The following is a 23710-nucleotide window of genomic DNA, read 5'->3' as shown; positions in this document are numbered from 1 at the left end:
TCTGCAAGCTGTTTGGTGTTTGTTTTTTTACTCTAAGCATAACCACTTTTCATCTTGCAGGCTACCAATACATAATGAAATAAATGGAATTCTGAATTGCAGATTTTCATGATTTCTTCACAGAGTTTTTGAAGATGTCAGGAAATATACCATTAAATATTAATATTAAGGAGCCCCGATGGGATCAAAGCACTTTTGCTGGACGAGCCAATCACTTCTTTACTGTAACAGACCCCCGGAATATTTTGCTATCTAATGCCCAGCTGGAAAATGCAAGAAAAATTGTGCATGATTACAGGTATGGCATTGATCACTTATACTGCAGGCCAAAAAAAGTCCATGTCAGTAATAAGTACATGGTTACGTATTTAAAAGGAAATATTTAAAACACTGTATTCACTGCACCACTCTTTTTATTTCAGAGCTTGAGACACTTTTTTTTCCTTTTAAATTAAATTTGCTAATGAATGGAGAAATTGGGTCATCTGAGGACCCCTGTTGAGCATTCTGAAGTACAGAATGCTTACTAGCATTTTCAGATTCTGAAATAAGTTAATATGACAACAGAGTTTAAAACTTCTTATGTGTTACATTGTTTGAAAATTTGCTTTGCAAGTATTTAAGAATCTACCTGCTCCAGCGTTCCCACACTAATGACTCCAGAGATTTTAGCTCTAAAATCTAGTACAGGTTTGAGTAAACAGAAATTTGGTGCTGCATATATCAACTCAGCCAACATAACCATTACTAGGAATTTTTAGTTGTTTTTCTTTCACCAGCCCATTTAAGAGCTGAAGAACTACAAGCTAACTATAAGGCTAGATTAACTTAGTGTGAACATCCCAAAATCCTCTTGATACCACATTTGTCACTGGAAGATGCAGCATTTTATAACAGTTGTGCTTTCTGCTGTTGTCTTATTTTTATTTTTCTAACTTGCCCCAAGACAAGGTATCGTGTCACCTGGGTTGACAGAAGATGACTTGTGGAGAGCAAAATATATCTATGATTCAGCCTTTCACCCAGACACTGGGGAAAAGATGATCTTGATTGGCCGAATGTCAGCTCAGGTACCCATGAACATGACTATCACAGGTTGTATGATGACCTTCTATAGGTAAGTGATGGCAATATCGCACAGAAAACATTTGCCTACAAATTAGATAAGTTTAAATTAATGTTATTGTCAAAATAGCATTTTAGAAGATTTCTAGTATTTACAAGGGTAAAATTTTGCTTCCTTTTCTCTATTTACATTCCCTCACACTTAATGGTTTAACTAATGGTTTCTTCTAGAACTAATTGTGAGTTAAGCCCTTAGCCCCTCTGCTTCAGCATCCCACTTTTTCTCAAACTGGGAAAGCTGAATGTTCCAAAATCCATCTGTGTAGGAGAGTTGTGTGGAGGACAAAGAGGAGAAGATACTTGGGAATTTCTAACCTTAGAGATCTGGCACATCTTCTACTGTATCATATCCACTCTGTTTTCTTGCTTGTTACAGAATAATTGGCACAACTACTGCTTCTTCTTTAGCACTCTAAATTTCCAGATCAGCCCTCCAATGAGAACCACATTCCTGTTACTGTGTTATTAAGTAATTTAATTAAGTATAAGGTTTAAAGTGCTATTAAAAGTTATTTTAATGATCAAAAAGAGTTTTCAATAGCAACTGTTATTTTTGGTGGCCTGGTTCTCCTGACTGAAATTCAGGAGGAGCAGAATCTTCAGTGGTGACTCCACTGGGGGCAGAGTTTGTGGTCTGAGTACACAAAGAAACGTGTTCCCAGGCATACTCCCCTAGCATCCAGCAATCTGTGGATCAGGAAGTTCCTGATCCAGAGGTAGTATTTTATTTAATGGCCTGTAGCAGATTTCTTTTTTGTAAGTTTGTCCCATTGTTCAAATCCACTACTAGGTTAAGAGCAAAAGCATTTATCCCTCCATAGGACAGTCCCATACGTTGTGAAACAATTTAACTGTCACTTTTTGTATTTTTCAGCATAAACATTTGTAAAATGATTGTATCTGCAGTTTAAGAGGGACCACATTAGCTTGTTAAGTGGGCATTCTGCAACTTTTCCACTGCCCCTCACCTGTGTTGACAAATGAGCATCTTTTTGTCCTAAGGCATCTCATACTGACACCGACAATTTATGTGGATTCCTTGGAGCTCTTTTTTTTTTGATGATTGGTCATCCGGTTCTTGCTGTACTGAACCAAATTAATTTCTGTGCTGTACCTGTACTTCTTAAACATGCAGGTATTTTCATGAAAATAGTTTTTCATTTTGGAGTTGTGTCTTTTAATCTGTAATTCAGTTCTACATGAAACAATGTTTTAATGTCACAGGTATTTATTAAAACAAAGGCATCATATTAGCTCTTTGAAGACTGAGAGGATAAAGCCTATGTCCTAAAATCTACCTCTCAGTTACTTATGGAGCTTCCAAAGAGAACCAGCAGACTGTAAAGGAATAACAACCCTCGAAAAATATTCCAGAAATTATAGCATTTTGTATTTCTTTGTGTGTGTTTTATAGAGAGGTTTTATATAATGCTTTAGTTATTACAACAAACCTTTGTCCCAACTGGACCTTGGTATTTATTTACAAAGCTTTTAAATTCTATTCTTAGAAGTACTTTTATTATCAAGACATTACCTCAGGAACTGTATAGGTTCATTCAGATAAATGAGGACGGACCTCTGCATGATTACTGCTCGCAATGGCTTTTCTTGATTTGCCATAATTTTTCTGTGCTGTTTATTCAACTTCAATTTTGTTATGACAATAATAATTATCATTATTATTGGTTTTTTATTGTGGTGGTGGTTATTATTAATATTTCTCCTTTCAAGAACGACACCAGCGGTGCTTTTCTGGCAGTGGATTAACCAGTCCTTCAATGCTGTGGTAAATTACACGAACAGGAGTGGTGATGCCCCAATCACTGTCAGGTCAGACACAAAACCACATACTTCCCATGAGTTCTGAGTAGTTCTCTGATGTGCTGGTACATGGTTGGGCTTTAAAGTTTGAGGTGATAGAGTTTTTTCATCTGTGCTTATTACTAATTTGATATGCATAGATGAGAAGTTGGAGAACAATGGAGGTGATAACTCTGTTTCTGCCATTAAAGATAAGCCTAAGCATCTTGATCATAAGCACTTAACAGCATAGGATTTAATAGGAGTCTGCGCTGCATTGCTCAGTCAACCATTTGAAATTCAGTTTGGTGTTACATCAGGATATTTCTAAGCTGATATTTTGTGCGGACCTTCAGTTGTGTCTCTCTGCCTTCTCCTCAGTGCCGTGAAGTATAGCAGATACCACACTTCATGCTTATTTACAAAAAGAGGACCCTTCAAGGAACTGGTCTGCACAGTACTTGTTTCTACTTGAAGGCAGAGAGTCTAAATAGATGCAGAAAGCTAGAAATCATAAATAGGAGATTGGAATTGCAGTGCTTGACTTTCTGGTTTAGTGGCTGACTTGCTTATAGATGTCTGGGAGAAAGCAGGAGATTCAAGGATATACAGATACCTTGTATCTGGGAAGTATGTAAAGTGTGTTTTAGAGTAGACTGGGTTGGATTTGGGTGTTTGCATCATACCTGCTCTACATGTATGGGTTCCGGTATAGTTGATTTTAATTACTATCATAGACATGGCGTTAGAAATCCAAGCTGGTTTTATTAGTTTAAGTAATTAGGAAGTTAAATACAGAAATAAATCCTTCAAGGCTTTCATTCAGACACATGAGAAAATGCTGAACAGATAGCGATGCAGAACCAGCAGAACCAGATTCGAAGTTAAAATGTTGCTTGCATGGGATTTTTACTGCTAGTGAAAGGAAAGTGGTTTAGTGTCCATTTGAATCTTCTATACATATCTTATTGCAGTATCACAGAAAGGTCTGCTTTTTAACTTTTTGGGTGGGCATGATTGCATGTGTAAAATGTTAATTATTTTTAAAAGGGAGGTAAATGTTGACCAGATGCAAATGTGTTTATTTTTCTTTTAGCCAGCTGGGAACAGCCTATGTTTCTGCTACCACAGGTGCTGTTGCAACAGCTTTAGGACTTAATGCACTAACAAAGGTATTGCTGATTTTTTTTTTTTTCCCCATTTGTAACTAAACTTTAGTGTTTAATGAGATGTTAATAGCTTATTTCTCCTTCTGTGTATCTGCATCATGTTGTGTGCAGCTCCCAGTACGGAGTTGTAATGGCATTTGGCAGCTCCCTTCTTTAGATCCCAACCTTATTTTTGCCCCGTGTAGATGCTTTTGTATGTATTTCAAACAGCCTGTTCTCCTTATATGCACATCTAACAGCCTTGTGTTTTGTTAATACAAACTGTATCTAATAAGGTGCCTTTTTTTGCAGTTTCTTTTGTACACATCGAAGTATATAATAGCATTTGAAAGTTAGTTGCAGTGCATGTGTAGTAACAACAATGTGAGCTCATTATCCCATAAACTGTCTAGGTGTGGTTTTAAGGTACAGTATCGCTTCTGCAAACGTGGACATCTCCTCTAGACTGGCTGAAGAACTTGTAAGGAGATGCTGCTCCTAAATGCAGAAAACTCAAATTCTTTAAACAAGTGCAAAACACAAGGTAAAAAAATACATTCTTTACATTTAAAAAAAAAAAAAAAAAAAAAAAAAAAAGAAAAATGAAAACCAAAGAGCAAAACTCTATTTTGTACCCCTCTGTTTAAGCTTAAATGTATTGGGAATGGTATAGCTTTAACAAGTTATTTGAGAGGCTATTGCAAGCAGAGTAAGTCATATTATACAAGACACTGGCTAGATGAATAGCCTACATAGTCAGTGGCTCTAGATGCAAAGCAGCTGATATGGATGCTGTGACCTTGCCAGAAGAGACAGTAAAGTAAAGGTCTGTTTAGTGTTGCTGACAGGCATGCTCAGAAGCTGACTCTTCCCTGCAGTAATGCTACTAAATTAAGATTGGTTTTTCTAGTTTCATGCCACTACTCCCTCTGAGAGAGTATTTATGACTTGTTTGTTTGTTGTTTTACCTCTGCCCCCCTAGTGAGTTTTCACAGAATTTTAATTTAAAGGAAATAAGTCTGGTCTATCATTAGCACATGAAGTATTTTCATATGACCTTTGGGAAATAAAATGATTATGTAAATTTATTTTCTTCTTTTTAATTTCCTTTTCCCTCCCTCTCTGTGTGTTTTACAGCATGTCTCACCTCTTATAGGACGGTTTGTTCCTTTTGCTGCTGTTGCTGCTGCTAACTGCATTAATATTCCACTAATGAGGCAAAGGTATGAAAAAGAACAAAGATCACTCATTCTATATGTTACTGAGTTTTTAGATCAGCAAGTTACTAAATAAAGCACATTATATGTCTTTAGCTTGTTTCAGAACCTTGCAAAAACCTCATGCATGATCTTGTTTTGATTGATTCATTGTGACAGGCATAAAATAGAACATCTTTGTTCTCTTGAGATAAATATCCGTAGAGTTCTTCAATCTTACTTCTCAGAAACCAATTGCCAGCCCTTTAAAGGTGAAAAACAAATGAAAAGCACCCTCTTATAAATGCAAGGTTATGGGCAGAAAAGGGAATATATAAAGTATGTATTTACAATGGAATTCAATCTATGGTAGTATATCATCTCTTATAAAAGATGAGGAGTAAAGGGAGTCCTCAGTATATTTGCCCTTCTGTCTGCTTCTCACTCTCCTGAATGAATTTAACAGTTAGCCCTGCACTTGCAGATAAGATGTAGTAGAGAATAATACAGATACTGAAATGTAGTTTGTTTTGTGCTTTCATTTACGCTTTCAATTATGTTCTTAGTGGTTGAAATGAAAACAGCCTAGAATGCCAGAGGAAGCCTTCACAAAGGTTTCTTGTTTAGTTCTAATCATCTTCCTGTATTCCCTGTGTTGTCTGTTGGAAAGGACAAACTACTTCCAGAGCAGTCCAGAAAAATCCCACATTTCTGAATTGCTTTTTGAAGGAACCTCTCTGTTCTGTGAACTACAGAAAAAACACATCTCCTTTCTTCCCCTCGGAATGCATGTGACCAGGCTCAAGCAGCAGATTGCTGTTACAAATATTCAGTTGTTTGCTTTTCAGCATGTTTTCCCCCAGATCTTTCTCTGCCTTTTGAAATTTTTGTGCCAGAGTGTCACGAACAGGTTAACATGGAAAGTAAAATACAAACTGTAATTCTTAGAAACAACAATTTTAAGGGGACAGAGATAAGGTAACAAAAAAGGAGAGTAAATGCATGTCTGTCACTGCTCTATTTTATTCCTTATTCAACAGAGAAATCAAGTTTGGAATCCCTGTCATGGATGAGAATGGAAACAGACTGGGTGACTCATCAAAAGCAGCTCAGCAGGCAATTGCCCAGGTGGTTATATCAAGGATTCTTATGGCTGCTCCTGGCATGGGTAAGAATAACTGCAGTCATGTGCAGCTCCTGATTATCAGTTCCTAATGTGAGAGAGATAGATTAAATTCTATGTAGGCCAAATTATCTTACAGTTATGCAAGCAGTGTTTACATTTCTGTTAAGAAGTTCCACAGAGAAGTGGACATTTCTTGCTGTGGAAACATCCACTGTGTGTTGCACCGAAGGGCAGCAGAAAAGCTCCTGGGATGTTTTTTGCAGAAAAGACACAGATAGAAAAGGAATGGCAGCAAATTCCACTGGAGTGGAATTGGTTTAGTGAAGAGTAGATGCTTTGCCTAGTGCCAAGTTGCTACCTGAGTTTAGTTGCGTGTGAAATTAGAAGGTTTGCTTATTGGGAGAATTGACCTTTGTAAATACAAATCCAGTATCTTGAATTGGCAATGTGAAATGAAAGCTCAGTTAATGACAAAAGGCTGCAAAAAACTGTATTATGGTATTAATCTTAATAGAAAATCAAAACAAAGTGCCTTTTTCTCCAAGTTTGATGTTTCTTTTTTTCCTTATTTGCAGCAATTCCTCCCTTCATAATGAATACATTGGAAAAGAAAGCCTTTTTAAAGGTTAGTCTTAGATAATCTATGTATATGTAATTCCTATCCTAATATTTTCATGAATTTAAAATACTTTCTGAGTCTTCATATTTGCCTCCCAAACACTCTGGAAGGACATGACTTACAGAGTGTGAGTAGAGCTTGTGCTTTACAGCTGTTGCTTTCTTTATGTCTGTCTTAGAGATAGGCTGGTTCTTTTCAGCACTGTGTAAAATGACATTTAAAAAAATGTGAAGGTTTTTGTTATTTTTATAATTGTTCTTAAAATGCGGAGTTCCTCCTAGTAAATATATCTTCCTTCTTCTGAGACTTAGAATAGAGTTTATTAGAAAAACATTGGAATTTTTTTTTCCTCAACATAGCAATAAGGAGGCTTTGCTTAACTGCTGTCATAGCAATTTGACTTTGGAAACAACAATGATGGTAAAAATCTCTTGAAAATGATCCTTTAAAATTTACAGGATGAGCAAGTACAGGGTAGGCATAGAACAAGCATGCTTCATCAAAGATTACTTATTTCTTACATTCTGTTTGTGTTAATGTAGTATGAAGTCAAACATCTGGTCTAAGTAAATATATAAACTAAATCAACATCATGCACAGTGTGTGCATGAGAGGCTAAAGAAGAATAATGACATTAATTATAGAGTTGTCTAACACGAGAGAAATACTATTCAGATGAGGAACTCTGTAATCCTTTACCAGTAAAGGGAGTTTCATCTTCACCAGCAGATATCACTGATTTATTTATTGTCTAGCTCCAGGCAAAGTCCCTGCCTGTGAAACCCACCCAGCAAGCTGGGAACAGTAGCCCAAGACAATCTGTCTCCTTCCTGTTAGAAGTTAGGAAAAGAAAGCATGGTCTGAGTCTCCAGACTCCCTTGGAAAAGTGGTTTGGGTGGGGACTGGCAGGACAAGCAGGGGAAGTTGCCTGGTTTTGTTTGCCTAAGATAAAACTTTCTAAAGTATTTAAATTATATTTCTTATTATTTCTGCTCTTCATTTTTCTTGTGCAGAGTTAGATTACCCAGTTACATACACCATTGGAAATTGGGAAGAAGTCCCAAGTGTCTTCCAAATGTAAAAACATACTTTTCCCTGAAGTTCTTTGCTTCCTTCTTCCCTTGCTAACAGAAAACACTATTGCTCAGAATGTAGAAGCAGGAAATGCAGCATTTGAGTTTAGAGTGAAAGACACTGTGTGCTGCTTGTATCTCCTGAAGGAAGTAACGCTGCAGTGCATCCAAATACACTATTTCTCTGCAGCATGAAGAGTACCACACTGATTTGGCCCTGAAGCCCTGTACTGATTTGGCTAATACTTAATTGCTCATTTCTTTTGACCCCTACCCTGTTTGCAGAGTAGCTTTAAGCTGCTTGAGATACTGTTATGTTCTTGAGTATGTATTACCCAGAACATTAACTCTTGTTTAAAAACATAAATAAATTTAGAGCAAAGATTATTTTGTATGTATTTGACATGGGAGAAATATCACAAATGCCATCAACTCAACTGGCAAATACATGACATTTGTGTAGAAGTTATAGTGATCCTCAGGGTTTGGAGACAAATGTCTGTTGTCTGTGTGTGGTATAATCAAAATAAGGGTGTTGTGAATTTTTCAGATCAGCAAAAATGAACGATTTCTTCAGTGACTACTCAGTGGGTTTTGGTACCATCATGACCGTTTATGCTCACGTGTTCCTCCCCCTCAGCCTCAAAGACTGTGAGTTCAGGTGAAACACTGCTCTGCAGGTAGTCAGTGTAACACTTGGTAGAGATTAGTATTAAAACCATTAAGGAATGAGCTGCATTTTTAACAAGCAGCTTCTGCATGTCCTCTTGAGGTTTCAGAAGCACCATCCCATTTGCAGTCCTCCAACACCATCCACACAATGCTTTACTAACTCATTATTCTTAGCCTTTGCTTTGCACAGCATCAGTCTTGAAAATAATTCTTGTTTGCTTGCCAAAGCCTATTAAGCAATGCACAAGGCCAGAAAATAGGCAAATGGTTTGTGAAATAATGGAGAAAATTGAATGATGTACTGCAGTAAGACAGAAAAGCTTCTGGAATGCTGATCTCTGATAGCAGGCTATCATTCTCTGATATTTGAAATAAGATGAAAGTTATGTAGCACTATTCATCCCTTGTATTCCGACATTGTTTCTCACAAAGACATTTTGATGGTGACATTAATATAAATTAACAATATTCCCAAAAGTTACTGCTAGAAAATGATTTAAGAATGTTTTTAGAACACAAGCACATACTTACTGCTTCAAAAAGAATCTAATTATTTCTTTACTTGAAAAAATATTTTGTAATATATGTGGTTTTGCAGCAGGTTTTAGCAGTGGCTTTGGCTGCCTTCTATGTGATTATTCAGAGCAGTAGTTCTTGATTGGGCTGAATAATGTCTATATCTATGTTCACTACCCCATTACACTTGACTAGCTCTGCACAGAACCAAATTATTTTATCTGCTTCTGCTGCAGCAAGAAGATCCATAAACAACCTTGCTCTGAGGCACAGCATTTATAGATTTATTTTAGTTATAGGTAACCTTTCTCCTACTAAAAGAAATCTATTTTTTCCATAGAAACTTCCTGAAATTCCAACTGACACTGAAGTTTCAGTTTATATTACTACTCCTGCAGCTTCAGCTACTGTTTCTCATGGCCTGCATACTGTATTAATATTAAAGTTCATTACAGAAATTTCCTCATGGATCCCTAAAACAAGCTCCTTGGGGTCTCTTAATTTGGAAGTAAAATATGTATTCAAAACTGTTACAAAACTAGAACAGAGAGCTTTTGGGTTGAGTTTGGGTTTGGGGTTTTTTTGAGGATCATTCTTGAATGTCTTATGCCTTAGGGTCCTCCATACATTCCTAATTTAACTGTCATTTCAGTTTGGTTGGTTGGGTTTTTTTTTCTTTTGAAAACAGGACTAGCCTTGGAAAGCTGTCAGATTTTGAAATCCAACAATGAAAGGAAGCAGTTAGGAAAAAAGCTGATTCTTTTTATGGCTTTTGTTGGCTTAATGTCATTTCTTCATTTTTCTCTTTCACACTAACCCCTGAAGATGCCATAAAGACATCTGGAAATTAAATTCTAATTCATCAGGAACGGCCTTCTTCTGGAGTTATAGTTCTCTAACCCAGTAAATTCTTCTGCTGTCTTGTACTTCTCCATTTTGTCTCTTTGTAGCAAAGTACAGCTTGCGTTTGCATTTGAGTTTTGCTTTATTGTTTTACATTGTTCCCTGGGCAACTCAATTCTTAAGACTGACTTCCCAGTGTTGGAGTTTTATCTCACCATCTTTCTTGATGAGCACAGCCTGGTAACATTCTTGAAAAATTAAAGTCTGTAACTCAGATGAAGTACCTTGGCAAAAATGTTCCAACACATGAAGTAGATGTTGTTTATATTGCCTGTGCTCTCAGACATCTCTCTCTCTCAGATCAGTGACCAACTCCGACAAAGGTATGAAACCATCTGTCACTCTCACAATACCCTCTGACAGTCTTTTCAGTTATGAAATTATATTTGGGGATCTTCTCTTATGTACCTCAGCTCCCATGCTCACACTGCAATGCGTAGCATCCCTTTCCCTTAATTCTCCTCAGACACTGAAGTCATTAGACGTAGTTTGACTTGTGTTCCCAAATACATGTAATATTTACCAATGCCACGGTCTGACGTCCCTTCCACTGTCAGTCACACCATCTCATGTCATGAACTTTCCCAATGTGAAAGCATTTTGAGTGAATTCATCTCAGCTGAGAATCAAATGAAGGTGTGTTTAGTGGAGTGCCAGAACAGCAGAACACTGCTGCATTCACTCTTTATCTTTCTTGCTATTGCTGTCTTTTTCTCTTTCTATTGTTACAGGTTATTGCTGAATTGCACAGTTCCTTCTGCACTCATTGGGGGGGGGGGAGGGGTAGAAGAAAGAAGCAATTTTCTACATCATTTCTTCTCCCTCAGGCCTGGAGAAAGTTTACTCTGCACAGGCTTGTTTTCCATGCCTCTTACTCTGCTGTGACCTTCTTTAACACCAGGCTCTGTTCTACCTAGCTTTCTAAATTTCTTTTTTCTATTTTTCTTCTCAAGTAGTGCCTATCTCTTGTTCACCAGTTTCCCCTCTAACTTCTACATCTTGAGAAATGCTTCTTGCAGAAACAAAACATGTCTTTTTCGAAAACATAGTCCGCTGTAACATGATTTTAACTCATTTGCTGTTTTGTTTTAAATCAACTTCCTTGATGTGCAGTTGCGTGTGCACTACTTACCAGAGACACTGATTTTTATTGTAGCAACAGAAGGCCATTGCAGTAGTATCATTTGAATGGGTCTGGTTTTATTTCATTAACATGGGGGGGTACAGATACCTAAACAGTTTAGAGACCTACAAGAAAACTATCATATTTCTCAGTATATGTTTCAAGTTCTGCAGAAGTTGCACTAATGAGGAATACACTAAAAATGCATCCATACGTTGTGTGTTGCTCAGCTTTATTGCCCCAATTCTTCTACCCTTTTTTCTTTAGTAAAAGGTGAACTCTTGCATAATTGGGGTGTACCAGACTCTGCTACAGGGGAGAAAGTTCCTATACATCAAAGTCAGAAGAAAGAGCTGAGAGGCAGACTTAGATTTTTCTTCGATACCTCCCTTATTTCTGGTTGGTGGCTGCAGTTGTTCGTGCAGTACATCTCCAGTTGCAAGTTAAAACCATTTGCTGTCACTAAAGAGACGGGAGCTGGGACCAAACCTAGCTCTTCCTGGGGTGACCAGGCAGAATTCTCTGTGCCCAGGGGAGGTATGGGAACACCTCACACTTGCAGCACCACTCCAAACCTTGGCTGCATTGCTAGCTACTCAAAGGAATGGCTCATGTACTTAGGATCAGGTCATAAGTAAAACAGTCAACCACCTCTCATAGTTCCTAAGGGACACTTACCCAAGATAACACTGTACATTGGTAGCACTGGGAATGTTCATACCACTTTTCAAAGGGATTGGACTCTCAAATTGGAGCTCAGCTTTAATGTATACTGGTAATTGTTTTGCCTTCATCATGTATTTAGAATATAAGAATTCCAAGAAGGTGGGAAGGGAGGGGGAGAAAAGATACCATCCTCACTTTGTGCACTTTTCCTTTCAACAGAGATATCCTTGGATGAGTGCTCCTATTCAAGTTGGATTAGTTGGATTCTGGTAAGTGATTTCTTTGGGTTGTGTCTGCTATTTTAAGAGATATTTGAAGGGGTGTTTTAAGAGGAAGTAGCAATATTTGCTCTTTGTTAAAATTAATTAAAAAAAAAAGAAAAAGTCTACAGCACTTAATGTAACTGGTAACACCATATAAAAAAAAAAGCAGCATTAGTAACAAGTCTGCCAAGAAAAGCAGAGGGAGGAAGAAAAAAAAACAAGGGAGTGGCAAAAAAAAAAAAAAAAACACCAAAAAAACGCATGGATTAGAAAAGGTGCTTTGGCTGCTACCTGCGTAAACAATAACTGGAATCTGATCTTGTAGGTTGCCGGATTCTTGAAACATTTGGGTAATGGAGAGGTGCTGTTGCTGTTATTTAGTGGTTTATGTTGTCATGGAGACCAATGCAAAACACTGGAAGAACATCAAATGATAGCTTTATACGTATTTGTAAGCATGGTATTGATGCATTTAGTACTACATAGTAGGTAGAAGATATCATAAAGTATAATGCAGCGAGAAACAAAGGTCACATACCACTTCATGGAACTTTAGCTCACTGTATACAAAAAAGAGCTTTCTGCTGTAAGACCATGCCTAAATTTTGAATTTTCTTTTAGTACCCTAAATATCATAAACCCATTTTTGTCTCCTTTAGTCTTGTGTTTGCCACACCCCTGTGTTGTGCACTGTTTCCTCAAAAAAGGTACGTATCCTTGTTACATCATTCTTACTTTAATGTTATGCTCCCAGATGCATGCAAGGTACTGCAAAAAGACAAACACATCATTGCCTTCTAGAGCATACAGTTAATTCCCATAAAACAAGTGTGATAAACATGAGAATATATAGAAAAATAACAATTATGTTATACATCAGTAATATATAGTAGTTGAATTGGGCTTACTTGTTTACAGACTCCTAGCAGCTCAAGATACAGCTACACAGGGACAGCAACAAGAGGTTTGGTTGCATAGTTTAACCACGTGCTTTCATGCCAAGATGTCTGAGCTTGATAATACAGAGCTAAGAATCACTGGAATGATTCATAAAAAAAGCTAATGTGGTCTAAATAATATATCAACACCCAGTAAGGTTATAGTTTCATTAAACAGTCAAAACCCATTCTAGTTTCACCTGGAAACTCCTGCCTATACCCAGAACAGTACTTAACTATGTGTGCTTATTTGTAATTTATTAATATATTTCCAGAAAGAATTTTTCATTACTATGCAAATAGCTCAGTACTGAAAACTGTCTTAGAAGCAATATAGCTGAAATCAGAATGAAACCTGAATGGGTTACCTGCAAATAAAATTAGCTCAATATGCAGTACGTAATGTCAACAGGGTCTTAAATTCAACTGAATTGTCCCTCATATTTTAGTGGTTGTCTAAACGGTACGAGCTGCCAAATGTAGCTTAAACAGTGCAATCTGGAGCTGAGTCCGTTAAAATCCATTAAAAAAAGCAAGTAGCTTTTGACTTAAGAGGAAACAATACCCAGTTCTCATCTAATGCAATTGTTGGAATACAACAAAGCAGGCTGACATCATCTGCTTCCCTACCTGGCAGAGTAGAGAATGGTGGTGAGCAGCACTAAGCTACCTGGAGGTGACTTGACAAACTAGCACAGCAAGTGTGGTACAGTTCTTGATTTTAACCAGGGCTCTGCATTTCACAGAAAGATTGGACCTGAAACAGTATTTGAGAAACTGAAGCTATTTAAGTGACCTGGCAGCTTAAATTCACTTTCATGACTCTTATAAACCTTTTATTCAAATGACTGAAATCAGGCAGTGAGTTAAATAGGCAAATACATTATATTTAAGAAGAACACCTTTAAGAAGGTAAGTTTCTATTGCCAGCAACAACTGCAAGCAACTAAGTAGACTCCTAACCCTCATGGTAGTAGCAACAGCCATTTCTTGATTCTACAGGCTGTCTTATAGCCTTTTAAGCAGGGATCTGTTTGCCCCTCCACCGTGAGCACAAGTCCTTCATAAGAAGTTAAAAAAGCACTGAAAACACTTTTCACGCTCCAGGAAGCTTAACCAGATGTATCTTCCATCTTACTTTACATTCAAGTGCTTGTTATATGTAACTATTTTATTGTTTCTTTTGCTTAGTTCTATGTCTGTAACACGCTTGGAGCCAGAATTGCAAGCCAAGATCCAAAAGAACAGCCCTGAAGTAGAACGTGTATACTTTAATAAAGGATTATAATTCAAGGAAGGGCAAGTATCTTTCAAGGAGGATCCTGTGAACTTATTTCTGAAGTATGTGCCAACGTGGTTGAAGAGCTCAGTTTAACTTGTCCTTTTGTTAAACAACTTTGATCATCTGCATTATTTTATATTTAAAGACTTTCTTCATTGTAGTGTTTAAAATACAAAAGGTCATTTTGTCCACTTTGGTATCAATTAAAAGTTTAACCATACATATTCAAAAACGTTTACATAAGCTCTCAAGCAGATACAACAACAAAAAACAAGCACACAAAAATAGATGCCATTATATTGGATTTGCCACCTATTCCAGTAATAGCAGGGTAGGGATCTCTTTGTAAAAAGTCATAGAGCAACTGAACGAAGCTGCCACCCTCTGCCAGCAGCAGGACGGGCAGCTGAACGTGACAGAAGGGTGTGCAGGAAGGGCTTTTTACCAGGAGGTTGATTAGGTTGTAGGTTTTCCCTGTTGGCACAGAACCGTTTCTTTAAGGCAGATGGAGGAGCCTGGAGCTTCTGTACAGTGTGGTACTGTTCTGCAATACAAGCTGCTTTCTTCCGCAGGTCTAGTTTTACCAGCATCATGTTGTTCTGCAGTTCTGCCAGTGTTTGGTCCTGAGAAAGGGAAGGTGCTATATATATACATATGTATGTAGATACGACAAGATGTCTAACTTCCTGGTTACTGTGAACTGAAGAGAATAATCTGCCTTTGCTAAAATTCACTAACTGGTGTGCTGAATAAGTCCACGCATAAAAGCTTCTACTGTCAACAGTGTAGCAGTTCGATAACAAAATAGGAACAGTAAGGCTAGGAAAAAGCTGAATCCAGCCTGCTGCTAACATGCTGCCATAGAAACTGTGACAGGGTGAAGTGGATAAGGAAGCGAGAACTGAATTCTCCTGCTTTACGTGCAGGCTGTCAGCTGAACAGGAAGAGTTTGGGTCTCCTATGTAGAGTTAAATGTGCAGTCTGTCTCAGCCATTGGAAAAAATCAGCAGTATACTTACTTCCCTTAATGTAGTAGTATGTGTCTAGAGAATATCATTTTTATTTGCAGCTGCAAGAACCTAGGTTATTCTGCTGATTATGCCAAAGTGCATAGAGTAAATCCCCCTGTGCAACCCACAACAAAACAGAAACATTACCTGTCTAGCCAGAATGTCATCACATGTACAGAGGACTTCTCGAAGTTTTCCTGCACTTGTGCTGTGGCAGCACGCTCTTTCTGCAGACTGAAGAGACTCTCCAAGTTTCTGTAATTCTGAACGCAGCAATCTGACATTCTGCAGGAGAAAGGTTCAACATGACAGCTGCTTTGACATTGCTCTGCAAGCAAAGCCACCCCAGGGTAATTCAGACATGCAGGACTGAGGGAGGATCCCATTTGAGGGAGGTACACTGGGATCACAGATAACATAGCCTTCCACATCTCTCGTAAAGGTTTTCGTACCCATTTTAACTTCAACCATTTGCTTAAAAACCTGGAAACAGCAGCTCCAAGCGCTGTTAAACTGGCAACTACATTGCCCTGCAAGTGTTCCTTTCTGTAACAGAGATGGAATTACCTTCTGTCCATCCTCCAGCTTCCTGTCTACATCCACAGTAATGGGTTTGGCAGAGGGAGGTGGCTCCAGCAATTTCTGGTACTTGCGCAACTCTAGAAACAGACAAAAAGCAGTGAGCAACAGTATAATCATAAGCTTTCAGTTTTTCTGAAGTCAGGAATCCCCCTGAGATAAAGCTGCCACGGGCAAGCTGAGAAAAGCTTTGTGCAGACATGCACAGGCATTCCAGGCTTCTCCCTTTCAATTATGCAGAAGGACTTCAGAATTTAAACTGGGAGATAGATGATCCTGCCCCAGAGTCCATTTTCACATGAAAATGAAGTGAAACCACATGAAAATGAAGCGAAACCCTGTCCATCCAGCACATTATTCCTATAATCTGCAACTCAGAATAGTGGTTTCAGGATGTCTGAATCCAGTATGCCTGCTGATAAATGTATCTCTAACCCCTTTATAAGGGCTGCTCTGATCTAGTTAAGGACCAGTGTAGCATCACTGCCTTACCTGCTGTTGCAGTATTTAACTCCGTTTGACATTGCTCCAGCTTGGCTTTAGTATCTTCCAGCTCCTGTTGCAGAGCACATGAGGTAGCTGCCACTCGCTTTGATCGGCGCAAGCCTTGCCCCAAGTCCTTTTGTTTAGTATCCAGGCTCTCCAATTTTTGTTTTGCCTCCTGCAGAGCAGCTTGGAGCTCCTCAATCTTCTCATCACGCTCCTTAGAAAGCAAGTTTGTTCAAATAGTCAACAAGATGATCTTAACACAGCTTTTCTGAAACTTTCAATGTCTTTTCTTCCAGGAGACTTTCAAGATCAGACACTTTACACACAGGACCCAGCCTTAGTGCCCTTTCAGTGAAAAGCATGAACCCATTTTCTGGGAGCCTAATCCACTTTTTTTTTTTTAAAAAACAGCCTCTAAAGATAGGAGGGTTTTTTGAGAGTTAGCATCTTCAGAGAGGTCTGCAGCAAATCCCAAAAACCACTCAAATGCCATAGCATAAAAAATACAGATAGGCCCATACCCATCATCACAACTAGGAGAAAGAAGAGAAATTCACAGAACTTATGTTAAGCCAAAGGAGTGCAAAATAAGCAACTAGCAAAAAAAGTAAGGGTTGAAAGAATCATGTTGAACAAATACATGAGTCAGAATTGTTGAAAAGTAGCTTTCAGATTAATGGATGAAAATCAGAAAGCATAGTGACCTACATAAAGCAGTAGACAAGCAGCAAGAATTGTGGATCAAGCTATCAAATAATATCACAAAAAGCAGAATCTTTCAGTTTGCATAAGTCACCTTCCTGGATTCAAGTACCCCAAGTCCCCTCCCAACCCAGTGCCACTTTCCTGATGTCATTTCATTGCCCTGAACACACCTGGATCATCTCCTGGTAATAGTCAGTGAGTGATTCCTTCAGGTTATTCAGTTTATCCTCATACAGTTCCTCCAGCAGCTCCTTCTGAGTATCCAGATGTTGGCTACAAAGACAGCAAACAAATGTATGTCAGGGTTTGGCAGTTCTTGGTAGCATAGCTAACTCTGAACAAAGGGAGGGAGATCAACATAAGCTGTACCTGCACCACTGCTCCTTCTGCCGCATGTGCTCCAGCATCTCATTGCAGATCTCCTCACGGAGACGCATTTCTAGTTGCAGCTTCTCCTGCCGCTCTTGCACCAGCAGTTCTCGTGCAGCTTCCACTACACGCAGCAAGTCCTGCAAGAAGGACAGAGACTCCACTGCCCACACTGCATAACAGAATTTAAACTTAAACTAGGTCATCCCATATCTGTAGGCTAAGGTGACCTAGGTTTAAGATTCTTTTAGTTGCTTTGAAAGAGAAGCTGCTGGGTTTACTCTTAATTCCTCTCCTGTGAGATGGCTTAATGCAGTCTAGCTGGAGCCATCTCCAGAGCAGCTTCCCCTCCTGCACTGCCCAGGGCTGCACCTGCATTTGCTACCTTGACACATTACTGCTCATGCCTCTGTAGGTATCTGACTTCCATCTTAATCTTTCAGCTATTCCAGCTGCCAATTTCTGAGTATCTGGGAAGTTTGATTTTTTTTTTTCCAATTTAGCCTCCTGTTTTGCATGTTCTCCAATTTTTATATTTTCCATGCAGAGTAGGGATTATAGGTCTGCACCCGAGCTCTTATTGTCCCTATTCCACAAATGTCAGTGTTTCCAAATTGAGCATATGCTTCAGATTTGGTCTAAATCTGGAATATTTTCCTCACAGATTCCAAATTTCCTGAGTCTTATATCTCTCTGAGGTTCTGTTATCTCATGGTATAGTGCCGAGCTCTATCTGACCTCCCCAGCCAAAGCTAAACAGAGCTTTAAAGCTATTCTTGCTCCTCTATCCATAAAGGCTGTAAAACAAATCACAGCCCACCTCCTTCTCATACATGGAGACATCCGCTTCATCCTCACTGTTATCTTCCGATTCCACTTCATCATTTGCCACTGACTCTGCACCTTGGCTGGTTCGCCTGTGATGCTCTTTGATGATTGATTGTATGGACGGAAGTCCCAGCTTTGTGGGTGGTACCTGAACAAGCTGAAGGGGAAAAGCCCCATTATTACTAATCCACAAAAGAAGTCGCACAGCTTTAAACATAGCACTTCTCTGCAACCTGTAAACCCTTTCAGTTTAGCAGAATCTGGAAGTACTGTAAAGTTAATAATCCACTGGAGAAGCATAGCGAAAGATTTGCAAGCATTCCCCCTGCCCTGTGATGGAAAAGGGCTCACTCCCACAGAAGCAAGATGCATCCTGACCATGCCATGATCCTAGTCTGTGCTGCTTACCTGGCTAGCAATGGCAGAGAACTTGGCTACATGCAGAGTTTCATCATATGTAGATGCACACTGGTTAATGTTTACAATCATGCAGGAGCACCCACGTCCAGTGAAGAAACCCTGGAACACACGGGTTAGCTTGCTGTCCCGGAAGGGAACCATAGTCTGCTTCAATCTATGGGGAGAAACAAGAGTGAGCCCATAGAAAAGAAGAACAGCCTCCCTACATCCTCCCTCTGGAATTCTGGATACTTACTTGGACTGCTGGTTCTGGCGGAGAGCAGCAATACAGCGACCCAGTGTGTGGAGAGAGGTATTGATGTTGTTTGCTTCCTTCATTCGGTCCCCATTTTTCTGGTCTTTGCAGCGCTCTGACCCCGCAAGGTCACACAAGGATAACCTGAAGAGGATACAGGGGATATTCACATGACCTACTGGCTTGTCCTGTTCTATCCAGGTGAATTCAGACACCCTGAAATCCCCTACACCCTGCTCACCTTCCCAGCTTCCCCACAAGGGCACAGAAAGCTTTTTTAGGGTATATGGGCTACTGCTGAACAAAAAGGCCTACTCTAAGTGTAGGGGTTACAGAAGGTAACACCAACATGAGCTTTGCAGTCTCAGTTTCAAAGATCATTTGGCAATCCTCAGGACAGCCACTTCCCAGGTACTGAGACAACTACATCCCAGGAACAGGCATTGGTAACACTCAAATCAGCTGTGCTGCCAAGTGCAGTGTTACTCACATGTACCTTCATTTAAAGAGCTTAAGAACTACCTCAAGTTGTACTCTGCAGTACTCCTCTACAAAATTCTCAGTCAGTTCCAAGAACAGTGGGAACATTTACTCCACATACTTTCAACATGTCCTTCCTCAAGATAATTCACATACCCCATATCCATGACAAAAGACAGGAAGTTGAGTCCACAGAGAACACCCTCAAATCCTAGAAAGCATAAGACTTACTCGCTGATTTTTGGAACAGTTTCACTGCCACCTCTTTGCAAGTGCAGGATCCGAATGGAGAAGACACTGTGACTGTAAAGAAACATGCAGATATTCTAAAAAGGAAATGCAACCTCTCAGACAAATTCTAAGAAGCCCTTCAGAATTGTATTTCTGCCTAAACAACCTCCCTCTCCCTTCAGACCTTCGACTGGAGTTCTGGTTCATGTGGGTGCTGGCAAAACTCTGGTTTTTTCGACCCAGTTTCAGGAGCTTCCAGGCCTCATCAGCATCCCGGACATTGATCCAGTTCAGATCTGGAAAAGCAGGCACACATTGGGCAAGGCAGTCAGGAGACTATCAGAAAGCTTAATTATCTCAGCCCCAACTTCACCACTGCATTTCCTTGGCATTAGCAAACTTAACATTCCTGTAAATCCAGATATCAGAGACCTCTGAGGGGCAGCCATAGAGGATATCCCAAACACACCACACTGCTAAGCCACACACCTATCCAGTCCCTCAAGTCTCCCTAGGAAGCCAGTAATATCTTTTGGGTAAATCTACCTTTAACATAGGGGTTGCCAGTCTGGTCTTCACAGAGCCGCAGCGTCTGCCTCTTGCGGCTCTGGCCGGATAAGGCTGGTTCTAACAAGTCATAGATTAATTCATTGTAAATCTCAAAGAAGGAGACCCAGATGGAGAACTGCACATCTCCTGTGTTGGTGAGTGAAATGCGGTCCAAGTCAGCCCAGCGAGAGCCCAGTTCTAGAGGAAAAAAAAAGAAAAAGGAGGAAAAAAAAAAATCACGACTGCAGCTTTTCACAAGTCCAACCTGAATGGTTTAGCCATAGAGAGATGCCTTTCTTTGGCAGGAACACTACCAGCAACCCAAATTATTCTGTATACCTTCTCCCATTTGGACCTACTCTAATGCCTGTTCCTAGCATGATGGCCTAAAGCTTGCTTTAAGTGCATTCTTCTTTCTGTGTAAGGACTTTTTATGTCCATATTCTTGGCTCCAGCAATATAGGATATTTCAAACACGAATTCTTCCCAGTATAAGTGAAGTTCTAATCCTCGGTATCTCAGTCACTCCATGCTGCCAATACCTTCTGGATCAGCTGGTCGTTCCTAGGTTTCAAAGTCTGGGCACAAGTGCTCAGTGCAACATGTCACTTCAGCACCTTGCTTTCCAGCTGTCCCCATCTCGTGGTATTCAGCTGCTCAATAACCACACCTCTTGAATGAAGTGGGTGTCAAGTAAATCTCCATTTCACAAGGGCTGGTTATTATGGAGCAGTGAATTCTTTGTAAGTATGTCTTGCCAGCGTATGAAGTTCTTCAGCCCTAACATCCTTATCTTTCAAAGGGAAAATTGGCAAGACAACAGCACCTTTGCTCCCTTATCCACAACACAGCATCCAAATAGCCATCGCTCTTTCTTCCCCCACCCTCCAACAATAAGCAGCCGGTACTACACAGCAGACTTACATACATACCTTCTATCTGGCTGACATCTGAATGGTTGGTGAGCTGGCTAGATGAAGAGAGGCCAGCCACTCCACTGTCAAAGCTGCCACTGGCAGTGGCCTGGAGCTGAGATTCAGCACTATGACTCCTCTTCATTGGTGTTAACAGCTCCTCCTGGAAGGAAATGAAGAACATGAGCATGTATGCTGTATGATGCCATCCTTCCCCTAGTATTATTAAACCTAGAAGCCATGTGCTTACCTCCCACAGGCCTCCCCGCAGCATGATCTGTTTCTTGGTCTCTTCCTGTCGCACCTGCTTGCTGTCCAGCCAGATCACCTCGTTGGAGAGGAAGGGCTTCAGATCCATGGCTTTGTACAGCCGGTCCCCCACACTGTTGAAGATGACCGCTAAGGAGCGAGGCAGAATCCCCCCATCTTTGTTGCTTCCTGAAGCAAGAACAGCAGCAAGCTGAGGATTCACATGTAGAAGCAGACAACTCCTTCAACAGACTACTAACACCTAGTGCTTTCCTTACCCTGAATAGTATGAGTCTTCCCTGAATTGGTGATGCCATAGGTGTAAACCAGCCAGTTCTGCCCATTCAGTACATCCTTTACCACCTGCTTCATTGTCTCATCAAAGAACAATTTCTGCCCAACATCTGGTCCAAAGATCTGCAAACAAGGCACATGAAAAATGGCTTCATGTAGATCTTTCCTATCTTTTGACTGCTGGTAGTTGTTCAAGTAATATTATGTAGTCTCTTGTTCCTTCCACTAGCCCCACATCATGAGAAATCGACCCACCAGTAATTCCACTCCAGACCCCTAAAACAAGCTGTTCACTTGCTTAATGCAGTAACATCTGATACCACTAGAGCCTCTAGTGTGTTTAGAGCCTCAGGAACAAAACAAGAACTTAGTATTTGCTGCCAAAAGAGTTGTCAGGATCATCTTAAAATGAAAAAAACTAAGAAAACAGTGACAGAAACAAACTTGAGAGGACTGTACAAGACTACATAGTTAATGCAGTGCATTGGAATCACTGCATGTTAGTGAGCCAGCTTTTCAAGCTGTAAGGATGGTTTAAGCTCTGAAGACTTCCAGATGGATTGTTTATCCCAGTTACGTACCTGGGTGAAAGAGAACCTGTGTGCTGCTTGTCCCACTCCACGTTCTGTGCTCCGCATGGTGAAGGAGTCCTTAGGGGCTTTTAGAAGAAGGGTCTCTGAATTCTCAATGCAGACACAACCCTAAAGAACACATAAAACCCATCATCACATTAGCTTACAAGAGGCCATAGCATAGACAGCAAAGGATAGTAGCACCACCCAGCAAGCACACAGGCAACCAGCTCAGAGACTGCTTCATTCAGTGTCTTACCTGGTCTTCCCCTTTTTCCAGTTCTGTAGATTTCAGAGGACGAACTCTCAGATAGACTTTTAATTTACCATTATTGTCTTCAGCTGCAGGCTGCAAAAATCAGCACAGGTTAAACATGGTAGCCAGAGATGTAGTACACAGCCTCCACCAAAACACTACAGGAACCACAGCATGAAACACACACAGCTACCCCAACTAGTGCTCAGTAACTAATGGACACTCCTCTGTCTCAAAATCCCCAGCAATACCAGAAGCTTTCTTAGGCATTTCCATGCACACTAGTGTTTCTTTTATCTAGTGAATTAAACCAAGAACTTGAAGACCTGACACCAAAACCAATACCCAGACCAAGCACCACACTAAGAGGAAGCATGTGAAGACGCACTTCATAGTGCACTGCTCATAACAGGAACTACTCCCCCCAATGCAACATTTCATTCTAGCCTCTTCTGAAGAGTCCCTATTGGCCCTGCACCACAACACTACTGTACAGAGACACAGCAGCCGCAAGTGAAAACACTGCCCTGTTTGTAACATTAAATCTCTAACCTCACCTGCTCGGAGCCCTCCGGATTTGGAGAGATAGCAGAGAACTCCGACAGCAGGTCCTTGCGCACATCAGCCCCAAACCCTGTCGTTGTGGATTCAAGAACAGGGGAGGCTGCAGCATCATCGTCAGAGAACAGCCCTGGGGAGGCAAGTGCTTGTGCCATGGTGTCTCAACACAGCTCCTAGAGATAAAGCGGCACAGTGAGGATAGGGTGATGTTATAGCAGGAGTCCAAACTTTGCTGCCCACACATACACCCCACTACACAGTCTGCCACCGCTTACCACATCATTTTCGGGGCCTGCCACAAGGAACTATCCTTGTACACACACCAACACACAGGATGCCGCTGCAAATGCACACACGTAACGGATCCCTCCATCCACACAGACCACCGCAGGCGCCCTATAGACATAACACCCGCACAGACCACCACACACAGACCACACACAGCTTCACGCAAGCACGCCCCCACAGAAGCACAGCTTCTCCGCTTCCCCCGAGTTACACTCCAGACCCAGACCCCAG

The 23710-nt window shown here is 40.3% G+C and overlaps 2 protein-coding genes across 2 annotated transcripts; one reads left to right on the top strand and one right to left on the bottom strand.

Annotated features, from left to right (window-relative positions):
- Positions 1 to 128: 128 nt before the first annotated feature.
- SFXN1 (sideroflexin 1) lies at positions 129 to 14670 on the top strand. The gene is made up of 10 exons (XM_010016621.1): positions 129 to 298; positions 947 to 1117; positions 2857 to 2955; positions 4022 to 4097; positions 5211 to 5296; positions 6310 to 6437; positions 6971 to 7020; positions 12187 to 12236; positions 12890 to 12937; positions 14360 to 14670. The coding sequence occupies exons 1-10, from the start codon at positions 135 to 137 to the stop codon at positions 14454 to 14456; spliced, it is 969 nt and encodes a 322-aa protein (XP_010014923.1). The 5' UTR covers positions 129 to 134; the 3' UTR covers positions 14457 to 14670.
- Positions 14321 to 23363, bottom strand: KIF20A (kinesin family member 20A). The gene is made up of 18 exons (XM_010016622.1): positions 23188 to 23363; positions 22634 to 22723; positions 22384 to 22503; positions 21787 to 21925; positions 21510 to 21697; positions 21278 to 21422; positions 20343 to 20543; positions 19981 to 20092; positions 19797 to 19868; positions 19086 to 19229; positions 18839 to 19004; positions 18423 to 18587; positions 17603 to 17742; positions 17404 to 17506; positions 16532 to 16742; positions 16028 to 16119; positions 15608 to 15745; positions 14321 to 15073 (listed from the first exon to the last, which is right to left on the bottom strand). The coding sequence occupies exons 1-18, from the start codon at positions 23344 to 23346 to the stop codon at positions 14804 to 14806; spliced, it is 2655 nt and encodes an 884-aa protein (XP_010014924.1). The 5' UTR covers positions 23347 to 23363; the 3' UTR covers positions 14321 to 14803.
- Positions 23364 to 23710: the final 347 nt, after the last annotated feature.

This window comes from Nestor notabilis, unplaced genomic scaffold, assembly GCF_000696875.1.
Source record: "Nestor notabilis isolate BGI_N333 unplaced genomic scaffold, ASM69687v1 scaffold30646, whole genome shotgun sequence".
NCBI lineage: Eukaryota > Metazoa > Chordata > Aves > Psittaciformes > Psittacidae > Nestor > Nestor notabilis.
This window is presented reverse-complemented; position numbering and strand designations above follow the sequence as displayed.